Source organism: Diceros bicornis, chromosome 7 (genome assembly GCF_020826845.1).
Source record: "Diceros bicornis minor isolate mBicDic1 chromosome 7, mDicBic1.mat.cur, whole genome shotgun sequence".
Lineage (NCBI taxonomy): Eukaryota > Metazoa > Chordata > Mammalia > Perissodactyla > Rhinocerotidae > Diceros > Diceros bicornis.
This window is the reverse complement of record NC_080746.1, coordinates 53978902-54002749: the sequence shown is the minus strand read 5'-3', so window position 1 is coordinate 54002749 and position 23848 is coordinate 53978902. Positions and strand designations below refer to the sequence as shown.

Below are 23848 nucleotides of genomic sequence, written 5' to 3'. Positions count from 1 at the left end.
TGCAAATATATATATACATGTATTTCCTCTACATTTGAGGAGTTCATGGTTTAGTGGGAAAAAATTTTTTAAATGAACATGCTTGCAAATCAAAAAAGGACATATCAATGTGAGACATCTTGATAACCCTCTAATTTTGAAGCTCATTTTCCTTAACACGACTTTGTAACCTACAGAAAGGGTGATTCCACAGATCTGGTTCCTAAGTTCTCATCCTAAAAGGTCGTCTAATCCCCTTCAATTTCCTCCACAACATCTCCCATAGTCAGTCAACCAACTTCTGCTTGAATACCTTCCTGAGTGCTCTACTCCAGAGACAGCCTTATCTTGTATTATCACAGAGTTTAAGCCCTAGATCGTTCTTCCATTATGAAGCTCTTGTCATAATAAAAAATCCAAACAAAGAAACACTAGTAGAATATCATCTGATGATAGGTCAGTGCTCACTGATGCTAAATCAAGTAAAAGGAATGGACTAGATTGTGGAAAGCGAGGGCAAAGGGACTGTGGCTATTCTGAGATGCAGAAACCTCAAAGGAAGTTAAATAAAAATCACTGCCAACATCCGGTATCAAAATGCACTCCTAATGTCCAGCATATTAATAGCACTAATGTATTTATAAATTCTCTTGGGTCTGTCAGCATCATCAATGATGTTCTAAGAGGCTGAACACTGCACATTTAACAGAGAAGAAAGGATCTGTTGCAGGCTAATTTGTTGCTTCCCAGGAGACTGGAATAATTTATGTTAGTCCTGCACTAAGTAATATTAATTCTGTATATCTTCCTATCCTGTCTGTGGAGAACGGGCTAAGTAAACTAGGGCTGGGTCGGTATAAACACCAATTATCTATGACACTTTGGGACTATCTGCAAACCAAGGATAAATTAATATACGACTTCTTATCTTTAATCATATAGAAAGTACCTTTCAATCAAGGTGGTTCAGTAATTTCACCAGCTCCAAAATCCAAAAGCCCACTACCAGAATATTAAACCTCTAGGCCTCAGCATTAACCCCGCCCTCCCACTCCCAACTCTAATAAATCACAAAGCTGTCCATGTCCCCAAAGACTCACTGATTTCGTGTGCTCTGGGCGTGGAGCAATCACTGGAGGTGGGGTAGCATCATCATCATCATCTTCATCTTCTGAAACTGGTGGCACCGCAGGGGTCTCAGACACCGTCTTCACATTCTGTACAGTGGTGGAAAGCCAGATTCATCAGGTCCAGCTGACATGGAACTTAAGCTACCAGGATCACCAATCCCTCAGAAGAAACCTCATCCTGACACCCCTCCTGAAATCCGCATCAGCCTCCAAGCTCTCCACCTTTGTGTGGCCAGTCTCAGGAACTCAGTCAGCTTCCCTCTCTTCTTTTAGCTACCACTATCCATTTCAGTCCCTTGGGGGCTTCCTTCTCCCACCAAAAATATTTGTGCAATGGGAAGCCAGCCTACAGCTTCTCTACTTGCCTTCCCCCAGTCCAACCCCTTAAGACAAGTTCATAGTTCCTTCTTATTCTATGAATTTCACTCTCCATAGTGAATAGGTAATAAAGTACAAAATGTAGGGAAGGGATCAAAAGTCTAGAATTTTACAAAGTTTCTTATTGTGATTCCTTACTCCTTTCTGATACAGTAAACGGAAGTCCAGACAGGCTTTTGCCTCCCCTTTTCCTTTCTTTACCAAAACCTACTGCACCCATTATGTCATCAGGTACCCTTGCCTCAACCTGAAGATACAAGACATCAGGAGCCCCTTGACTCAGGATGACAATGAGTTTCTCCCCAGACTGGATGCTATCCATTTCACTAAGCTTTTGCCCTGTCCTGGAATGAACCTTACCAGCACCACTAATTGAATCTGTTATAATCTCAGCAACTTGAGTTTCCCATGCAAACTGTAACAAAGCTGGGCCAAGTGTGGCAGGTTTTAGGGCAGGTCCAGGCAAAAATATCATAGAATTACTGTTTATAACACAGATTCAAGAGACAAAGTAGCTCCAAAACATGAGATTTTTGATGGAAATTAAATGATTACAGTATAGGATCAGAGAGGCCACAGGGATCTTTTAATATATATTGGTATGATTCAATAGTTTCAGACATTTTCAGAGCACTTACTTTGTGCTCAGTGAGATACTGTGATGGATACGGTTAACATAAAGGTACAAAGATGAAAAAGATGGTACATGTCCTGAAGCAGCTCACCGTCTGATATAAGAGACAGACAGAGGGTGAGTTCCCTTCCTGCCTGCCATTTGGGGCCTCTGGAGACAGGACAATTGGGAGTCAGAATGACAAGCGATAAATGGACAAACCTACCTACTGGAATACTAGACCAGAGCTACTGTGTCAGAGACTGGCCTTTACCACATTTGACATACTAAGGTAAGGAAAACTGACAATATCATAGATTCTAACCAGACCGCTGGTGCAGGGCATAACTTAAAGACTGACAGTGCCAGGCATTTATAAGCAACTAGCTTTGGCGACCAGAGGCAATGAATCTGCCCTCTTGGTTTCAAGTTTCATTACTTGAGGAATGTGGAAGAAGAGGAGTTGTATAATTTGAGGGGTGACCTTAAGTCACTTCCAGTTCTAAAATTTAATACAGGTTCTTTCCCCGTCAAAGCACATATTTTGATATTTTTCTGTTCTAATTTCTCTTTTCCCCACTATTTCACTCAACAAAATTTAACTAGAAACACAAATTGGGAGTGAAGTTCACTTAGTAGCCTCTTTAGCATCAGATGGCCTTGGGGCTCCCCGATGTATACTATAAACACTAGGTTTGTTTGCTTCCTAAAACTCTGTAGAGAAGTGGATTTCATCACCTTCCTTAGCAACACATCCTGTTTTCCACAGGTGATAGCTTTGGGTGGTAGGATTAACAACTACCAGAATCAAGAGAGATTGGTTTTTGTCCCAGATTTTTACTTCTTATCCCTATGTCCCTGGGCAAGGCTGTTCTGCTCTAAGCCACAAGTTTCTCATCTATAAAGTGGAGATAATGATAGTAGCTCTCTCCCTGCCTCAGAGGGCCACTGGGAGGATGAAATGAAGTGATGTGGGTATAAAAACACTTGGTAAATGGTAAGAAGCTAGAAAGAAATAAGGAATCAATTAAATTATCATTATGTCTAATAACCACAAACCTCTGTCTAAAAAAAAGCCAGTGACTTTAAACTCATTCATTCATTCACTGTGTACCAGACTTTGTTCTAGGCTCTGGGCCTATACTGAAGAACAAAATATCTGTCCCTGGTCATATGGCATACATTTTAAAAGAGGATACAGTCAAAATTAATCACCAAAGTGTCAGGTAGTAATAAGATAAACATATGAGAGTAGAGATTGGTTGGGAGTGGGGAAATATTACTTTAGATAGAGTAGTCATGGAAAGGCCTCTATAATAAGAAGTCACATAAGCCGTGGCCTGAATGAATTGAGAGAGCAAGCCATGGAACTCTCTGGGAAAAGAATATTCCTGGCAGATGAAGAAGACCCTCAGATGGGAACTTTGGTGTGTTCCAAAAACCTCTAGGAGGCCTACCTATGTTGCTGAGACGTATCTGTGATTTTAAAACTGCTGAACTTTGGGTAAAAACAGTAGGAATCTCTAGCTTAGACAATTATACCATCAATGAGCTTAAAATTCTAGTAAGGTTTTTAGTACCCCAATCATGAATATGAGCATACCTCCAAAGATTACCAAATATCCAAGGAATACCTCTAACATAAAAGGGAGAAACCAAAACAAATGTGAAAAAAAGGACACCTGGAAAAAACAGACTAGATAGGAAGAAGAAAACATCAAAAGAAAGCCTATGATTCACCTCCTCATAAGCAAAGATACCGACTCTGGAAGTAAGAATAGGTTGCTATAATTTTTTAAAAAATAAAAATAAAAGAGCTTTTGGAAATTAAACTTGAGAACAGAAACGAAAATTTCAATAGACTGACTGAAAGATGAAGTTGAAGAAGTCTCCCAAAAATCAGTCCAGGAAGTCCAAAATCTAAATAACAGGAGTTCCAGAAAGAGAAAACAAAGAAAACAGAAGAGAAAAAATCATCAATTAAATAATTCAAGCATATTTCCTAGAACTGAAGGCTTGAGTTTCCAGGTTGAAAGAGCCCACAAAGCTCCTTGCACAATAAATAGATAAATATGGGGATATAATTAAGAAATTTCAAAGCAATGGTGACAAAGAAGATGCTATAAGCTTCCCAAGAGAAAAAAAAATAGGTCAGATATAAAGAAGTAGGAATAAAATGGCTTTGGACTTCGTCAATGTGAAGCCAGATGACAAAAGCGAAATTTTTCCAAATTCTGATGGAAAATTATTTTCAACCTAGAATTCCATACTTAGCCAAAGTATCAATCAAATGTGAGGGCAGAATAGAGACACCCCATTTTGAGACCTGAAAGATATTAAATATTTACTTTCTCAAAGCTACTGGAGGATGAGCTCCACCAAACTGCAAAAACAAGCTAAAAATGAGGAAGGCACGGGCCGGCCCTGTAGCATAGTGGTGAAGTTCGCACACTCCACTTCAGCGCCGCGGGATTCATGGGTTTGGATCCTGGGCGCAGACCAATGCACCACTTATCAAGCCATGCTGTGGCAGGCGTCCCACATATAAAGTAGAGGAAGATGGGCACAGATGTTAGCCTAGGGCCAATCTTCCTCAGCAAAAGGAGGAGGATTGGCAACAGATGTTAGCTCAGGGCTAATCTTCCTCACCAAAAAAAAAAAGAAAAGAAAAATGAGGAAGGCATGGCATAGAGAAAATAGGAACGTGAACCCAGAAATGCAAAGGGGGGATTGCCAAGACAATGGTCAAGGGAGATCCCTTCAGAATGACAGCTGTTAATTACAAGTACTTTAGACTTACTTGATTTTTTAATCTAATACTTGGGTAAAAATAATAATTTTTAGGTGAATACTCTTAATTACCATCCCCTGGAGGTAATTATTGTTACCATTTGGTGTTTAGCCTTTCAGAGACGATCTGAGTGTGGTAAACCCAGATCTTTACATGTCTTTATTTTGACTTCATACTTGAATGCTAGTTTGATTAGGTATAGAATTCTTGGATCTACATAATTTTCCTCATAGCTCTGAAAATATTGCTCCTTTGTCCACTATTGCTAATGAAAAACATTAGCTGTATATTCTCTTCAAAAGCTTTGAAGATCTTTCTCTTTATTCTTGGGTCTCTTTTCAATCACCCGACTTAATAATTGGTAAGTCCTTTCATCTGAAGACTCATGCCCTTCTTTAGCTGAGGAATTTTTCTTCTATTATTCCTTTGATTATTTTTTCCACTCTAGAGCTTGGGTTCTGTAATTCTTCTTGAATCTCCTTAATTAACCCCTTGTGTCTCTTATTCTCATATTTTCCATCTGTTTTTATATTTTGTATCGTTAATTCACTCATATGTATTTGCTTTTTAATCTTTGTGAATTTATTTCTTTAATCATATTTTTAATTTCTAAGAATTCTTTTATATCCTCTGCTCTAATAGCAGTGTGTTTTTATGGATGCAACATCTATAGAACCTCTCTGAACATATTAGATTTTTTAAAAAAAAATCTCTTTCCTGAATTATCTATTTCCTCTGAGGCCAGTTTTATTTCCTTATCTTAGTTCTTCTCTTTAAGGCTTTGTTTCCCTCAAGTGTTTAGAGATCCTTGGCTAGCTGTTCATATTTATAAGTGAAGGACTAGATTGATTGGTGTATGTAATTAGCAAGAGTTTCTTCTGTAGTTGTGTAAGTCTGTTTCTCCACTCTAAATGGAAGGTCTGAAGCAGTCTGGATGGGAGTTATGCAGATGAGATTACTGGCAAGCATCACTTTAGGGTGTGATGGCATGGAAAAGCATGTAGGGTAGAGATTCTTCTCTTTCCAGTTATCAAAAGTATGAGAAATTTACTCTTGGGATGGAGAAATTTAATGTGTTTTCTTCCATTGCAGAGTTACTCTTCCTTGTTCCCCTTCTTTACACCTGTTGTAGAGATCTGTAGTTAACTCAGGTTCTGCTCTGCTTCTCTCTCAGGCCCCTCTACCCACACCAGGAATTCTCCTCAAGTAGGCAGTTTACTTTCCTTAGAAAATTATCTGGTTTAAGCTTAGAATCAAAGTTCTGCTACTTTTCTGTTCACTGTAAGATGGAGACTGCCTCTGCAGTTTCAAATGCAGAATTTTAATTAATTTACCCTTGAAGATGACCCAGGACTCTTTCCTGCTTCTTATATATATTCTCTCAGCACATTTTCTCTGGAGCTACACTTATCTTCCTAGGAGTTTTCTCTTCCACATGCTTTAAGCTGTGGTTTCTTCTGCTCTAATTAATCTTCTTTCTTTCTTCCATGAATTCCTGACAATGGTCCATTTATGTCCTGTTTTTGTTTTGGAGCACTGTTTTGAATTTGTTTTTTAACCTATCTTTTCCGAAATTAAGAAATTTGGGATAGCAAGAGAGACACATGAATTCATTCCACTACCCTGACCCAATTTCCAGAGGAATCCTTCTAAGATGTTAGTTTAGACTAAAATGCACATCCAATGATATCAATCTCCTATATTAAATATTTCCTTAGTTCCAGCACAAAGTCCAAGTTCTTTGGCCTGACATGATGCGTCCTTAACCTGGCTTTTGTTCATGCTACTTCAGACGAGAAAGCATTGCCCTTTTCTTGGCCTGGTATCATTACTTGTGTTTACCTGACACTATATTTTAAATCCTTGTTTACGTATTCTGATTCCTCACTAAATTATGAGATCAAGAGCAAAGAGCTTACCCGCCCTTGACTCCCCAGCACCCAAAGAGCCTACCACATAGTAGGTGTTCATTTTATAAACAAGAATTCAGGCACTAAAATGCCATAGAATCTGAGAGCCAAAGCTCAGACCAATGAGCCACAAATAACAGAATTTTAGAGCTAGAAGGAACCTTAAAGATCATGTTTGTTAAATGAACAAATCGTTAGGACCCAACAACTCTGTGCAAACTTCTCTGTACTACCACGCAGAATAAATCACTCCATCAAATCTGACCTCTACTGTACATTATTTATACCTCTCTTGTAGCCCTTATTCCTCTAGTCTGTCTTTAATTTTTTCCTTAAGGACTAAGATAGTGCATATTTATTTTTGTATCACCAACACCTGGGCACAAAGAAGGTGCTAAGTAAGTATTTATAGTATGAACGAATAAATGAATACTCAGGAGAACTGAATTTTGTACTGGTTTCTACTACTAACTCATTCAAGGGTAGGGAGCAAATCACTTAATCTCTCTGAGTCTCAATTTCTTAACTTGTATCATAGAGATAACAATCTCATTCAATAATTTCACAAATCAAGTGGAATAATCTGTATGAAACCAAATGGAAAATAATGACATGCTACCACAATACAAATCATATCCCACATGTAAAACTAGTAAGGAAATATAGAGTACTGAGCCACAGGAACAAATGCTCTGAACTGGGGGAGAAAATGTCCTTGACGGCCTGAGTGGTTTTAGCTATAGATACTAAACCAGTACAGGTTTTTACCAAGCAGGTGTCATCCTCTCTGCCATATGGCATGAGCCCCAGGGCTCCTCCTCCTCATTAACAAACAACACAGCTATAGTTTTACTGCAGTCTCCTTTATAAGACCCCTCTGACATCTTCTTTCTCAGTTCTCTGCCACAGTGAAAAGAATCCTGGACTAGGACTCAGAAGACCCTAGTTTTAATCTGGTTCTACCACAATAGCTAATGATAAGTCTTCAGGAAAGTCTGTTTTCCTGTCTACGAAATGGGGATGATAATACTTTCTTCACAAGGTAATTATGCTAACATTTATAAAGTTATTAGCACAGTGCCTGGCACATATTAGCCACTCAATAAATGATAGCTGTCACTCCTCCTATAAAAGCATAAAGACATTTGAGCCACAAAGCACAGCTCAGCTTTGTTCAGGCCCCTTCTTCAATAATTTATTGTTCAGTAAGGGGGAGAAACTCCCAAAGCTCTTAACATTTGCAAATTCTTCCACATCTTTTAATTACATCTCTTCCATTTGATAAAAGAATGAATCAGGGGAAAGCAATGAAAACTGGGAATCAGATACCTATTGCCATTAACCCTTCTCTATTTCAGTATTATCATCTATTAAACAAGGATAATAACCTACCTCATTAAATTCTTATGAGGATTAAAGGAAATAGTGAATAAGGACCCAGTATGCTACAAGGCACTGGACATGTGAACATTTTTTGTAACTGATAAGAGTATAAATGACTCAGAGTAAGCCAATTCCCACTGCTGGAAGCAAGGTTCAAAGTATTTTGACAGTGACTCAGTAGTGTGTTAGAACTCACTACTCTCCTGCTTAAAATTCTTCAATAGCTTCTAATTACCTTTAAGATAAAGTTAAAACTCCTACATGATCGGACCTGCCAACTATTCCTCCTCATCACCCACCTCCAGTCCCTTTACACTTCACATTCCAATCATAACAAACTACTCTCAGTTCCCTGTACAGGGATACCTTGTGAACCTCCTTGTCTTTGCACATGCTATTTATTCTCTCTCTCTGCTATTTATTCTCAGCAATTAACAAGTCAGACATAGGCCCTGGCCTCACAAAGTTTTAAGCACACTGCACTATAACTGTCTGCCTGTGCCTTCATGTTGCTCACAGACTGGGAGATTCTTAGGAGTTGGGACAATGTCTGATTCATCTCTGTATTGCCACTTCGCCACAAAGGACCTGGCATAGACTTGGGGCTTTGCAAACGTTTAGTAAATCAATGACATAACCACTTTTGTACAAGAGACAACATTGGGTATAAAGAATAGTAGTATTCTCTTAAATATATATCACAGCTCACTATTTATAAGACCCTTTCAAACACATAAATATCTCATTTTATCTGCTCTGGAAAATAGAATTTGTAAATTGAGAGAGGCAGAGAGACCCATGAGGTCATCAAGTTTTACTTTCTAACTAATTCATCAATGATTCCTATAACATCCCTTCAAGTGACAGGGTATTCACTACAACTTTAGAGGACAAAATGAATGACCTTAAATGAACAGAGAATCTGCTCCCTTCAAAAATTAGTCCTAATCCTGGTTTTGTACACCCTACCAACCAAAGAGAGGGAATTCTCTTCTAAATTTTGGTATTTGAAAACATGTCCAGGTAAGGCAAAGTGTATCACCTTCATTTTTCTTGATGAAAAAACGGAAGCTTAGAAAGGCAAACTGGCCTTCCCAAGATTTAAACCTACAAATGAAAAACTGAGCCTAGAAGCCAGTTCTTCTGCTTCCAAGGTTAGGATTTCTAGAACATTAAAAAATTAAAGCTGGAAGGGATACCTACTGTTTATTAACTCCAATTCCTTTACCATAAAGATAGGGACTCTGAGGCCCAGGGTAGGGGAGTGACCAAGATGAGTGGTTCCCAGTCCAGGCTCTGCATCTACCATACTGCCTTGATCCCTAATCACCATACCTTCCCATATCAGAACAGAGGAAATAAAGACTTACCAAAGTGTTAGAAGAATTATAATCCTCAGCTGACTTATCTGCAAAGGAAAAAAGACAAGGGACTCAGTCAGTAAACAATTATAGTTAATCCGTTCTTGAGAGCTAAGGAAGCCTATCCAGTCAAGAACTTGCCAGGCTCAGAGAATAATAATAGTGTTACTGGTACTATGGGCCCAACACCATGCTAACCACATTATACACATTACCTCCTTTAATCTTCTACAGCTCTGAGTACTATTATTACATCTGCTTTTATAGATTTAGAAACAGGTTCAGAGAAGTTAAGTAATTCACTCAGGGTACATACAGGTTAAACAGGAGTTAAGATTTGAATCTAGGTCTAATTCTAAATACTATGCTAGAACTCTATCGACATCATCAACTATATCATCATCAGGCCTCAGTGACTAGGGAAATTTCCTGCAATCTAAGAGAAACGGAAAGAATTCCTGGCTGGCACCGTCCTGAGCCATCCATGACAAATCATGACCAGCCTGCAGCTTCAGCTTTATGAAAGGATCCTTCTACATCCACGTCTATACCCCACAGGAAGAGAAAAACTAAGACTTAGGAAAAGAGAGGCATTAATCATGTCAAGCCTAATTAAAGGCAGGGTCTTGTTTCTAAGAATAGATTCAAGCCTCATCCCTCAATGAGGCAATTACCATATTTCATTGATTCTGAGATATACATTTCACACTAACATCTCTGACACAGAGATGTGTCATACAATCAAAGGCACTTCATGGTTTAATTGGCCACTTTTTTTAGTAGTATATAAAATAATAGTACATCTTACAATCATTGATATCTTAGACTTGATGAAATATGAAACATAGACCCAATGGAGATCTCAGCAAGAAAATAAGTTTAAAGACCAAGTATCATGTTTGGCTTTATTCTTTAATTCCAAAAGGTCCAAGCAGAAACTGACTTCACCAGTTCACTACCAATGGAATTAAGGGGGAGAAATATTCTACCAAATCCAACATATTCCTCACCAAGAACCAAGCCAGAGAATGTCCAAGATCCCAATTCCACCATATAAGAAAGTACAAGGTACAGCTTCTTTGGTCCTATGACAAATCATGAACCCACAAGCTGTGACAATATGTTCTTAAAATAAACTCTGAATAGCCAGCTGTACCCTGGAGAAATCAATTCATGATATACTTTAAACACAGTTCATTTGCTTTTCTTCTTCAAAAGAATATCAGCTTAGGCAGAGCAAAGTGCAATACTATGCCTTCACTGAACCACCCCCAACCTTATGCACTGTTACTGTTTTTGAGGATTGGGTACTGTGGTAATAAATATATCTCCACCATATAAAAAACAAGTAAGCGTTGCTCCTTTTAAATGTGATGTACAATTTCTATATCTCAAAATCAAAATCCACAGCACAGAACAACAGAGCAGAATGCACTTCCAATCCCTTCATTTTACAAATGAGGAAACTAAGGTTCAGAGAGGGAGAGAAACTAGTTCAAGGTTTCATAAATCAGTGGCATAGTAAGGCTAAAACCCAGAACTTTGTATTGTCAATCTAGTCTACTTTTTGCTTATCACATTAGCTACTAATTGGTACAGAAAATAAAGCGCTGAAAAAACAGAAAACTTGACAAAAAATTGGCATGGAAGACTGTGCTTGAGTTATAGACAGCAAAGGGTTTAAAGGCCCAAGTTTAAAACATACTTCCATCACATATCAGTTGAGTCACTCTGAGTAAGTCACTTAGTTTCTCTGAACCTAATTAATTTCTCTGAGTCTGTAAAACGGGGATAATAGTCCTCGCCCTGCCAACCCCCAAGGCCATCATGAGAATCAAATGAGATAATTCATATGCAAGCATTTACAAATCGAAGTAGTGTTATAATTAATAGTATGAGAAGAGGGGAAACAGGAAAATGAAAGATATGATATTACACATAAAAATTTAAAAAATAAAGATATGCCAGGGCCGGCTGGGTGGCATAGCAGTTAAGTTTGCACGCTCCACTTCAGCAGCCCGGGGTTCACAGGTTCGGATCTTGGGCGCGGACTGACGCATCGCTTATCAAGCCACGCTGTGGCGGCATCCCATATAAAGTAGAGGAAGATGGGCACGGATGTTAGCCCAGGGCCAACCTTCCTTAGCAAAAAGAGGACTGGCATCGGATCTTAGCTCAGGGCTAATCTTCCTCACACACAAAAGAATAAACAAACTGTGCCAAATACATAATTTTGCCTAGAGTTGGCCCTGGTCTTCAACTTCTAGAAAACTGAAAATCCTGCACGTGCGTACATGTGTGCACGCACACACACACATGCATACACACATATATATACACACACAAGTGTGCACAAATTTATACACACAGAAGTAGATGTATGGACACATATCTATATATTCTATACATATACACTCAACGTTATTCATATATGCGTGCACAGATGTACACACAATTACCTGAATATGTATATCTATATACATTTTCATTCATGAATACTTAAGTGAACTTTAATTCCAAATATATGCAAACCCACAGAGCTATGCTTCCATAAACATATAAGGCACTTGTACACATCTACACACATGTGCACATAAAAACAGAGATTCTTCCAAAGACTGCTGCTGAGGCTTTCAAAGCCAGCTTCTAATCTGATGTCTCCGTGACAAACCTCTTAAAACACAAGTTCTAATCTCCTGACTAGAAAACTTCCCCACCCAGCACCCCTCAACCCCAATTCCTCTTTGGAATGACCCAGTCCCTCAATGGGAGACGTGAGACCCAGCAGGGTCAGACGTGGGGAAGGAAATACTGCTGGGAACATGCATGACCCTCTCCTGGGCACCACCATGAAGCATGAGCAAAGCTGCAGTCTGTCATCCTCACCATCTGTGCCCTTTGATACAAGCCAGATACTTGCTGGGGAAAGCATCCTTCAAAATTAGCTAGTTCATCCTGGTTTTCACCTCCCCCAACAATATTGCCCTTTCAAAGAGACAGCATGAACACTGGAAAGAGCGCTGGACTCGGAACTAAGAGACCAGCTCTGCCACTAATTTAGCCACGTTAGAAAGGCCTTTTGTGGCTTTAATGTCTGTAAAACAAAGGGGAACTGAAAGCGGTATATACTGAGGATATACTTCTTGCTCTAACATTCTAAGATGCTTTATAATAGGCAAGTTTCCAGAAATGTAGGTGTTCTCATAACTTATCTAGGAAAAGAAAAATCTCTCTGCTATGGAAGGAGGTGCTCCAAATAGAGTTACTAAAGGCAAGTAGTAAACTCAAAAGGTGCAGGTGTAGGAATTGGGAGACCTGGATTCTAATCTCAATTCTGCTATTAAAAACACTCTGAAAAACACAGTCCCTTCGAGAGAGAGAGAGAGAAACTGAGAGAGTACATCTAAAGAACATTTATTATTACTGGCCTGTTTTTCATTTGACTGAGAAAAATTACTTCCTTGAGGAAGTAGGCTTGCCTACTTAAAAGATATACATTAAATGTGTTATTAAATAACTTAATGATATTAAAAATAACGATGATAATGATAGCTACATTTGCATGGTGCTGTTTTACAATCTATGAAGAACTTGCACATCAATGAGCTCACTTATTCCTCACTACAACCTCTTGAGATAGGAATTACTATTCCCATTTTGAGGCTCAAAGAAATGAAGTGATTGTCAGAACCTAGTAAGTGTCAGAATCTAGACCTTCTACCACAGTCTATGTTCTTTATATATAATATCATCTACTTTTAAAAAACATGCAGTTCCAGAGCAAAGACTTAAGTTTGATGCAAAAATCCATCATCTTGGCGCTTGAATTCCAAAATTCCATCTTAGTGAAAGTACCATCTCCACTCTTTCCAAACTTTCTTCCCTCACCCCACAACAATAGGCATGTGGAGCTTTTCCACCCACATGAAAACTCTTTTTTTCCTCAACTGCCTTGGACCCGATCCCCATACCTGTAAAGCTCATGTACTTCTGGCTGTTGGAAGTCTTCTTTGAGTTATAAAATTCCAGTACATCCAGAACAGCTTGTGGGTTTTTCTTCTGCTCCGACTTAGTGATATTTGATGTCTGAAGCAAACGGGCCCACTGCTCTGGCATCCCCTATAAGAGAGACACACAAGGCTGTCACGTTAGGAAGGCACAGTCACAGAGGACCCTGAAGGAAAATCAGAGTTAACTCCGATATCTGCGAGCAGCTAAAGACAGGTTTAGTCATTCCTTTCTCTATACACCCTCAGAGCTCTACACAAGCCTCCTTTATAATACCTATCTCATTGCATTAGTCATTTCTTGAGATGTTTGCTCCTTCACGAGGCTGTTTCTCCTTTAGAGAAGGAAGCATGTCTGATATGTCTTTGTATCTTCAGTGCCTAGCAGAGCCTGCTGCCAAGGCGCCACTTCACAGAGGTCTATTTAAGAATGAAGATTCAAAGGTTTCCCTGGTACAATTTTGGAGATGAGGAAATATATTCTCATGAATATAAGAAGATCGTAATGAGGCTCTCAGGCAAAGACAGAAGCATCAGGAAGACTAGAAAGGATAGAATCTAACAGTGCACAGCCAGAACTCTGAAAGACCAAAAGTATTACTGTGACCCAGGACTTACTGTAAATTCCCCTGTGACAGCATCAAAACCAACGTGAATTGTGTGCTCAAAATCTGAAGGAAGAGAAATCTCTGGCCGTTCCTTCTCCTTCTTTTTATTTGCTGCAAGAGAAACAAGGAAACGGAAATAAAAAACAGGGACATTATTACATTTTTAAGCTTATTTAACTCTTTGCTGAGCTGTAGGCTCCTTTCAAGGACAAGGATTGTCTACTTCACATACGTATTTACAGAGCCCAACATCAGACTTAGACTGCAGTAGATGCTCAAAGCATGATTAAAGACTTAATTTTTTGTTAAACTAAACTAAGGGAGGAGTACAAAGACCATTCATCAGAGTTAATAGTCCTGGTTCTACCACTAATGAGCCATTTGATCCAGGGCAAGTCGCTTCCTTTTTCTGAACCCTGGTTTCCCCATCTGTAAAAAGAGAGGGCTCAAACAGATGGTCTTTAAAGACTCTTCCAGTCCTGACATCCTACATTCTATGAGCTTCTATAACCTGCATCCCACTTGTTTGGTCCTTGATTACAAGCTGCTTTAAAGTTCTCTAAATTACAGAATTTTAGATTTGGAAGTTGTTTTAATAATATGAACCGCTAATATTTTATCAGGGTCTTACCAGACAATGGTTCAAGTTCTTTACATGTATTAATTTACTTTAGCCTCACAGCAATCCTATCAGTTAGGTGCAATTATCCTTATTTTGCAGATAAAGAAACTGAAGCACAGAGATTAAATTACTTGCCCAAGGTCATATGGTTAATAGTTGGCAGCCCCCAGACCCAAACCCAGGCAGTCTGGCCCAGAACCCAAGCTCTAAACCATTATGCTATGCTGCCTCTCTAGGCTAGGAACTTAAAGGATCATTAAGTACAAATACTTGTAGTGATCCCTCTTCCAACAACGGTCTTGCATAAAGTAGATGTTCACTAAGGTCCCGCTGGCGTGGCAGAAAAAAGCTTCAATATTTAAGGAGTTGTGTGCTGAAGTACCCTTGTTAGGGGTTGAATTGTGTCCCCCCAAAATTCATATGTCCTAACTCCCAGTGCCTCAGAATGTGACCTTATTTGGAAATATTTGGATCATTGCAGATGTAATTAGTTAAGTTATGATTAGGTCATACCGGAGTAGGGTGGGCCCCTAATCCAATAAGACTAGTGTCCCTATAAAAAGGGGAAATTTGGAGGCTGGCCCAGTGGCATAGTGGCTGAGTTCGCAGGTTCGGATCCTGGGTGCAGACCTCTGCACTGCTCATCAAGCCATGCTGTGGCAGGCATCCCACATATAAAATAGAGAGAGATGGGCACGGATGTTGGCTCAGCACAAAGAGGAAGACTGGCAACAGATGTTAGCTCAGGGCTAAGCTTCCTCAAGCTACTCCCTTTACTGATGACTCCTACCTTCCTCTTCCCTTCCCTTGCTACCTCACCACACAAAGCCTTTTACTTATCCTTTTCAGGTCTCAGCTTAAAGGTCATCTCTTCTGTGAAGTCCTCCCTGATCTCTAGGTTGGGCAGTTCTTCACCCTCTCCTCTGTTCCCACAAGACCATTATAGTAATTGTCTATTTTAAGGGCTTATCTTCCCAACCAGACTGAGTTCCAAGTGCAGAGTCCATGTCCAATTCATCATGGATCCCCAATGGCTAGCACATGCCTGACACAAAATAAGTGCTCAGACAGTGAGTGAGGAAAGGAACAAATGACCAGACACCTAACTCAACCTGGCAACGAGTCTAAGGAATCTGCCTAAGACACACAAATTCTCTCCAGGGCAGGAATAAATGTTTCATTTTTACCAGCTCTGACCTGCCTCGCACAATCCTGGTTACCCAGCCGCCATCAGTCCTGTTTTAAAACCCTGCTCTGTGGGAGCTCAGCATACAGGCCAAAAGAAATTCTGAAGTCCTAATGCCTCCACAGACCCAGGATAAACTAACGAAAGGCAGCAAAATGGGGGGAAAAAATAAGCAAGTCTACAGTCCAGGCCAGTTTTGTCTCTACCACACCATATAGTCCAAGTTCTCAGCTTTCTCATCTGAACAATGGGGAAAATGGACTAGATGATCTTAAGGACACTTTCAGTTCCTACATTCTGTGAGTCTATGAAAACAGAAAGATGAGCACTCTTGAAGTTCTGTAGCTAGATTTCTTCCTGGCATGGCATCCCACAGTTTTTAATAAGTACTTCATATACATCATCTAATATAATCACCACAATCCCGAGATGCAATTTTTATTTGTAGATTAGGAAATTGAAGTACAGACTTGCCTACAGTTATTGAAGTAATTGAAATTGAAAGGTCTAGCTTCAAAGCCAAAGCCCTTTACCTTCTACTTCTTTACCTCCCCTAAAGAATTTCAAGTTCAGTCAAGAAATATACTTTGGTATAATGAAGAGAAAAAATAACATAAGAACTTACCACGTATAAGATACAATAACACACATTATTTTCCTTAATTCTTACAACCCTATGAGATAGATTATTACTACTGTCATCTTACAGATGAGGAAACTAAAAAACAGTTAAATAATTTGCTCAAGCTCATACAGTTAGTAAGAGCTGGGATTTGAACTCAGGTCTGATTCCAAAGGTTCTTTCCTCAGTATCTTAATGAGAACCATTTGCCTACATGCCAACTGCTAGGGTTTAAACTATTTATGCACTGGGCAATTTCCCTTCCAGAAGCAGCTGCTTTGAGAAAGGGAAGGCTCAGGGTTTACTAGGGCCCAAATTAAGCAGTCATTTATGACATAAGTCCACCTGTCCTACTCATAGCTAGAATGCATGGGACACACTGCAGGGCTTTGGAATTGCGTTCTGTTTCTAAATTTCCTCTGATCTAGTCATTAAAAGATTGTAGGGAAGAACAATTATGCTATTTTTATGTTTTAGTTAGATTTTTGTTTTATATTTATATCTTATATTTTTATATATTATTTCTATTATATCTTATTAATATACTATATAATATAACATCATAGGCACGAAATGTGAAATACAAAAGGAACTTCGGTAATGGAAACACAGAAAAAGTGGCTCAAAGGATGAGTAGTCTATAGAAAAGAGCCCCAGGGAAATGAAATCATCTAACACATGAACATAGAGGGTAATGCTGAAGGTGGCTCTGCTTCCAGAGGCCACTCTTCATTCTGCAACCTCTGCATATACCTCCTGTATTCCCACCTCCAAGTTTTTGCTCACTTTCTCTTCTCCTTGCTTGGAATGCTCTTCCTCTTCTTCTCCCTGTCAAACTCTCAGCCATCTTTTAAAGACTGGTTCAAGTCCCACTTATTCCAGGAAGGAGTTCCTAACCTTTCCTCCCTCTATGAATTACCAAGACACTGAGTCTGCCACATCACCACGCATTTCGTCATTTCCTGTCTTGTATGATTCCTTGCTCTTTTTGAAACTTACTTCCTTATCTAAAATGTAAGCTTCCTGAGGACCAAAATCATACCTTCTATTTATGATCATTATACTTCTGAATCTCAAGTAGGATCCAACACAGAGCTTACTTAGTTCAAGTAAGCCCTTGTGTACAGCCCTTCATAAAGCCTTTTCACAGTCACTGTCTCACTGGCTCCTCACAACAACCCCAAGAACCAGACAGTATGGATTATCCCCATTTTATAGCTGAGAAGACTAAAGACAGGGAATTAAACGAAATCTGTCCAGGTGTTAAGAGTCAGAAGATGAAACCAGTATTAGCTTTGCTATTAACTCATTTTATGACCCTGGGAAAGTCACTTTCTTTCTCTTAGTTAAGTCTTCAATCTGCAGAACAGGTCAATGATCCATGCTCAGGCTATAGATGAAGGCAGATAATAAATCACCTTTCTGGAGAAAATAATACCTGAAAGAACTCATGAAGGATAAATAGGAGTTGGCCAGGAAGAGATGGAGACAGGCATTCCAGAAACACAATAAACAAAGGCCCACAGGAGTAAACAGTCATCTTTGTCCCAGCTTTACACTTGCCTAGCAAGTCAACCAGATTTGATAAACCCTGACTAGGGAGGTACTCTGAGCTTGGAACTGAGGGAAGATGCAATGGAGAAAATAAAGCAAACTCAGGATCCCGGTGGTTCCATATTCCAAGGCCACAAACATCGGGCTCTCTGGGACTACTGCTGCTACTAGCAATTTTTTTTTATGGGGCCGGCCCCCTGGCTTAGCGGTTAAGTGCACGCGCGCTCTGCTACTGGCGGCCTGGGTTCGGATCCCGGGCGTGCACCAACGCACTGCTTCTCCGGCCATGCTGAGGCCACGTCCCACATACGGCAACTAGAAGGATGTGCAACTACGACATACAACTATCTACTGGGGCTTTGGGGAAAAAAAAGGAGGAGGATTGGCAATAGATGTTAGCTCAGAGCCAGTCTTCCTCAGCAGAAAGAGGAGGATTAGCATGGATGTTAGCTCAGGGCTGATCTTCCTCACAAAAAAAAAAAAATTTATGGTGACTAGAAGTACGGGTCTAGAGGAATCTGATAAAAACTTATTTCTACACAAAAACTTGTAAGTAAATGTTCATAGTAGCATTATTCAAAACAGTCAAAAAGTGGAAACTCAGGGGCCAGCCCCATGACCTAGTGGTTAAGTTTGGCATGCTCCGCTACAGCGGCCTAGGTTAGGTTCCCTGCCGCAGACCTACATCACTCATTAGTGGCCATGCTGTGGTGGCGACCCACATACAAAACAGAGGAAGATTGGCACAGATGTTAGCTCAGGGCTAGTCTTCCTCAGGAAAAAAAAAGTGGAAACTCAAATGTCCCTCAACTGATGAACAGATAAATAAAATGTGGTACATCCATACAACAAAATTGTTATTCAGCCATAAACAGAAATGAAGTTCTAGGGGCCAGCCCGGTGGCACAGTGGTTGAGTTCACGCATCCCACTTCAGCAGTCCGGGGTTAGCCATTTCAGATCCTGACAAGGACCTACTCACCACTCGTGAAGCCATGCTAGGGCAGCATCCCATATAGAAAAGCTACAACTCTACAACTGTGATGATGTGCGGCTGTGTGCTGGGGCTTTGGGAGAAAAAAGAAAGAGGAAGATTGGCAACAGGTGTTGGCACAGGGCCAATCTTCCTCAAAAGAAAAAAAAAAAGAAAGAAATGAAGTCCTGATCCATGCTACAACATGGCTGAACCTTAAAAACATTCTAGGTGAAAGAAGCCACTCACAAAAGGCCATACACTGTATGATACCATTTCTATAAAATGTCCAGAAAAGGCAAATCCATACACAGAAGGTAGATTAGTGGTTGCCAGGGGTTGCAGGAAGAGAGAAATCATGAGTAACTACTGACACTTTTCTTTTTAGGATTTTAGGGGTTTCTTTTTTAGGATAATGAAAATGTACTGGAATTAGATAGCTGTAATGGTTATACAATCTTGTGAATATACTAAAAATCACTGAATTGTACACTTTGAGATTGTGAACTGTTTGGTATGTGAATTATATCTCAATTTCTTCTTCGTTTTTTTTTTTTTTTGGTGAGGAAGATTGTCCCTGAGCTAACATCTGTGCCAGTCTTTCTCTATTTCATAAGTGGGACACCGCCACAGCATGGCCTGATGAGCGGTGTGTAGGTCCAGCCTGGGATCTGAACTCGTGAACCTGGGGCCCCCACAGCAGAGCATGTGAACCTCACCACACCACAGGGCCAGCCCCTATATCTCAATTTCTTAAGAAAGTGAATGTAATTTATCATATCGACAAAATAAAGGAGGAAATGTATACAAATCAATTCAATTACTGTAGAAAAAGCATTTGCTAAAATTGGTATCCAATTGTGATTAAAACCTCTTAGCAAACTAGAATTACAAGGGAATTTACTTAATTTAATAAAAGCTAATTATCAAAAATACTAGAGCAAACATCATACTTAATGGTGAAATGTTGACAGTTTTTCCTCTGAGATTAGAAATAAGATCAAGATGTTCCCTACCACCACTTCTATGTCATCACAATACTGAAGTTATTAGCCAGTGCAATTAGGAAAGAAAAAGAAGTAAAAGAGGAAGAATTAGAAAGGAAGAAACAAAACAATCACAATTTACAGACAATATGATCTTGTATACAATCATAGAAAATTCAAATAGGAGAAAAATCTTCACTCCTCAGAGTAGGTAAAGATTTCAAAAATAGAACAGAAAGCATTAGAAAGGAAATAATTAATAAATTTGACTATACTAAAATTCTATTGAAGATATCATGTCATGCAACCATCAAAGACACCATTAGGAGTATAAAAGAAGATATTTGCAACATATAAAAGTGACAAAAGACATTTATCTAGATAAGAACTCATGCAAATCAATAAGAAAAAATTTTTAAATGTGCAAAAGACTTGAATAGGCACTTCACAAAAAAAAAATATATCCAAATGGTCAATTAACATGAAAGTTGCTCAACCTCATTAAAGACTGACAATGCTAATGGTGACAAAAAGGTGGAGTAAGTGCAACTCTTAGGCACTGCTGGTGGGAATATAAATTGAATTATGTGTTTCAACTTTGAACCTTTGGTATTATCTACCAAAGTTTAGCATAAGTATCGCCATGATCTAGCAATTTCACTATGTATATGTACCCAACAGAAATGTATAAAGACATGCACAAAACGGTCAGAAAACATTACTCATAATAGTCTATTACCGAAATCAACCTTATGTTCATCAATAGTACAACGGAAAATATTCCTATCAGAGAATATTATACAGCAATGAAAATGAACTACAGCTGTACATAAAAACACAGATCAATCTTATAAGCAATGTTAATCAAATGAAGGCAAAGAAAACATACACTGTATGATTCTGTGTACAGCAAATTAAAAAATAGGCAAACTAATATGATGTTTATCTTTGGGAAAGAGAGAGATGTTAGTGCCTGGAAGGGAAAATGTTGGATGCTGGTTCCATCTTATTTTTTGGTCAAGGTAATGGCCATACAGGTGTGGTCAATGCGGTAATTCATTGAGCTGCACACTCCTGAAGTGTGCATTTTTCTATGCAGTGGAGGAACCTACAAGAATCCCGGTTCATGAGCTATACATGACCTTACAGAGCATTTAGTCCAATTTATTCATTTTATGGATGAGAAAAAAATTGAAGCCCAGAGGAGTTCAGGGAGTTGTCCAAGGTCACACAATAAGTAAGTGGATACATCGCAATAGGAACCAAATCCCAAACAGAATATTTTAAAGTGTTACTTCCTTAGAAAATCTTGAACACATAGTTGTTTGCTAAGCCTAACTCCTAGTATATCATATGTACATCAATGTACATGTACCTATACAATATATGTACAAGCCTAACTCCTAGCATATCGTATGTACATCATGTACACACAATGACAACAACTATATAAGTGAATTAAGAGAACATAGAAGAAAAGGAAGAGGGGAAGAAAGAAAAAGGTTAGAGTAAGAAAGAAATGAAGAATATCTGAGATTGGTAGTTTTAAGAGGCTTACCTTTTTGGCCTCAGTTTCAAATATATTATTTGTTCCAGAGGTCCAGGTCCATATCCAGAGCTTAGAATCCTGCTTCTGACATTACAGATAACTCTTGAGAACTTCTTGGGAAACCTGTCCTTGGGTCTGCTTAGTCTTCAGTGCACAAAATTATTTAATTTGGTCTTCCCATTAGCCCTGTCTAAACCAACAGGAAATATAGCCTATATGTAGGAAGAGAAAGGTATTTTACCCCAGGACCATTCTTTAATTCTATCTTGGAGGAACTCTGTTAAGAGTTGTTATTTTGTAAATCTCATAACAACTCATAAGTGTTATCTCATAACAACTCTCATAACATCTCATACGTGTTAATCACAGATTCCAAAAGAAAACCAAGATTGCAAGCAATAAAAGCCACCAAAACTACTACCAAATCTTAACAAGGCTGTAGTTTGCATAACATTTTTCATATCTTTAGTCTTATAATCATTAGCAACTCTGTGAGACAAATATTATGTACCCATATTACAGGTAAGATAACTGAGGCTAAGAAAGGTAGAGTAACTTACCAAAGGTCACAAAGTCAGGGATGGGCAATGGTGATAACCTCAAGTTCTTCTTCTACATTCGCTGTGCCAACATAGCTTCTTCTATATTCACTGTGCCTTCCCCATATCATAGACTAAGTGAATATGCCAGTGGGTGATAGAATGAATGTCATTAAATGCAAATTGTTTTAAAGTAAGTTAAAAGAACTAACAAAATCAGTTCTATTAAAGGCACTAGTCTGAACCTCTCTAGGATGGGAACCTTCAAACGCTACATGGTGTCTGAGGACTCAGAAGAATGAAAGAACACAGTCCAGAAGTCAACAGACAATGATTCAAATTCAGACTCCTTGCACAGCAACTATGCAGCATGTGACCTTGGGCAAGTCGTTGACTCTCTGAGCCCAAGAGTATCAGTGTTGTACAGCAGAAAGGTCCTTGGAATCAGACAGAAAGAGCTTCAACCTCAGCTCAGCTACTTCCTAACTAGATGATCTTAGGCAAGTTACTTAATCGCTATGAACCTCAGTTTACTATCTACAAAGCGAAATATTTATCTACCTGAAAGGACTGGTATATTTCACAAACATCAAAGCTCCTAATATAATGTGTAGTAACTAATAGGCGTTCAATAAATAACCACTGGGTTATTGTTGTTACTATGTTATGGTTATTACTATTGTGTTATTACTGTTTATTACTACTACTATTTTTATTATTATTATTATTTTGAGGATCAATTAAGGTAAAGAAAACGTATGTGCTTTGTAAGCTAAAGAGCTTTATAAAGATGAGTTATCATTAACATAAGAAAGTGTCAGAGTAAAATTTCCCAATCCCACTCATTAAGACAGAAAAACTGGCCGAGGACAAAGAAGAAAGAATCCTCCTGATTTCATGTAACTAGGGATCACAGGCTTGAGGAGATTAAGTGGAAAAGAAGCTTGCAATCTCACCCATCCTAATTTTAACCCTATCTTTGGCCTAGTCCATTTGGCTTCTGATAGCATGGGAAATAAGGCTGACACTGCAAAACCCCATGTTGCAGTACAGTCATCCAAGTTTCAGCACAAGTCAGTGGCCTTATTTACTTTTTTAAAAGATTTATTTTTAAGAAGCATCTCTCATTGGTTCAGCTGAGCTAATCTGAACTCAAGGCAGTAAAACACTCCAAACTTGGAGAGATAAACCTGACGTAGTCCAGTTTTAAAATTAACTTTGCTAAACTCTTCCCAAGCTCGGAGAATTCCACTTGGGTTGTGGAAATGCAGCCAGAAAAGGATTCCAAACTAAATGCTTCAGGACTTCTTAGAATAAACCAAAGGCTCCAGTTCCTAACCACAGGAACCAGGCTTTCCCACATAGAATTCTGCAACTCAGCGCCACCTATTACAGGCCCTGCATTTCAGCTTCTTCCAATCATTTCTGCATTCCCCCAGGCACACACCGAAGCCATGCTGGAGCTCAGCATTAGGTAATACCCACAGACATTCTACCCATTGCCAGCTCAAATCTCGACCACTACCACAGCCCACAGAGAACTCGTCTTTCTCATCTCCCAAATCTTAGAGACCCAAAACTACACCTCTGGAAATTCTGGCTCCAAAAGTCTGGGTGGGAGCCAGGCATCTGTCTTTTTTAAAAGCACCATGACTGAG

At 39.1% G+C, this 23848-nt stretch overlaps 1 protein-coding gene across 5 annotated transcripts in view; it reads right to left on the bottom strand.

The window, feature by feature from the left end:
- The window catches only part of PAK1 (p21 (RAC1) activated kinase 1), a 133714-nt gene that overhangs the window by 29836 nt on the left and 80030 nt on the right, over positions 1 to 23848 (bottom strand). For 4 of the 5 annotated variants that reach the window (XM_058545538.1, XM_058545540.1, XM_058545537.1 and 1 more), the window contains exons 3-6: positions 14171 to 14271; positions 13517 to 13664; positions 9555 to 9592; positions 1080 to 1196 (exon numbers count right to left, since the gene is read on the bottom strand). In XM_058545538.1, coding sequence (XP_058401521.1) covers positions 1080 to 1196; positions 9555 to 9592; positions 13517 to 13664; positions 14171 to 14271 — 404 coding nt within the window. Of the gene's footprint in view, positions 1 to 1079; positions 1197 to 9554; positions 9593 to 13516; positions 13665 to 14170; positions 14272 to 21660; positions 21846 to 23848 lie in introns of those variants that run through there. The other variant, XM_058545541.1, reaches the window with a different exon arrangement.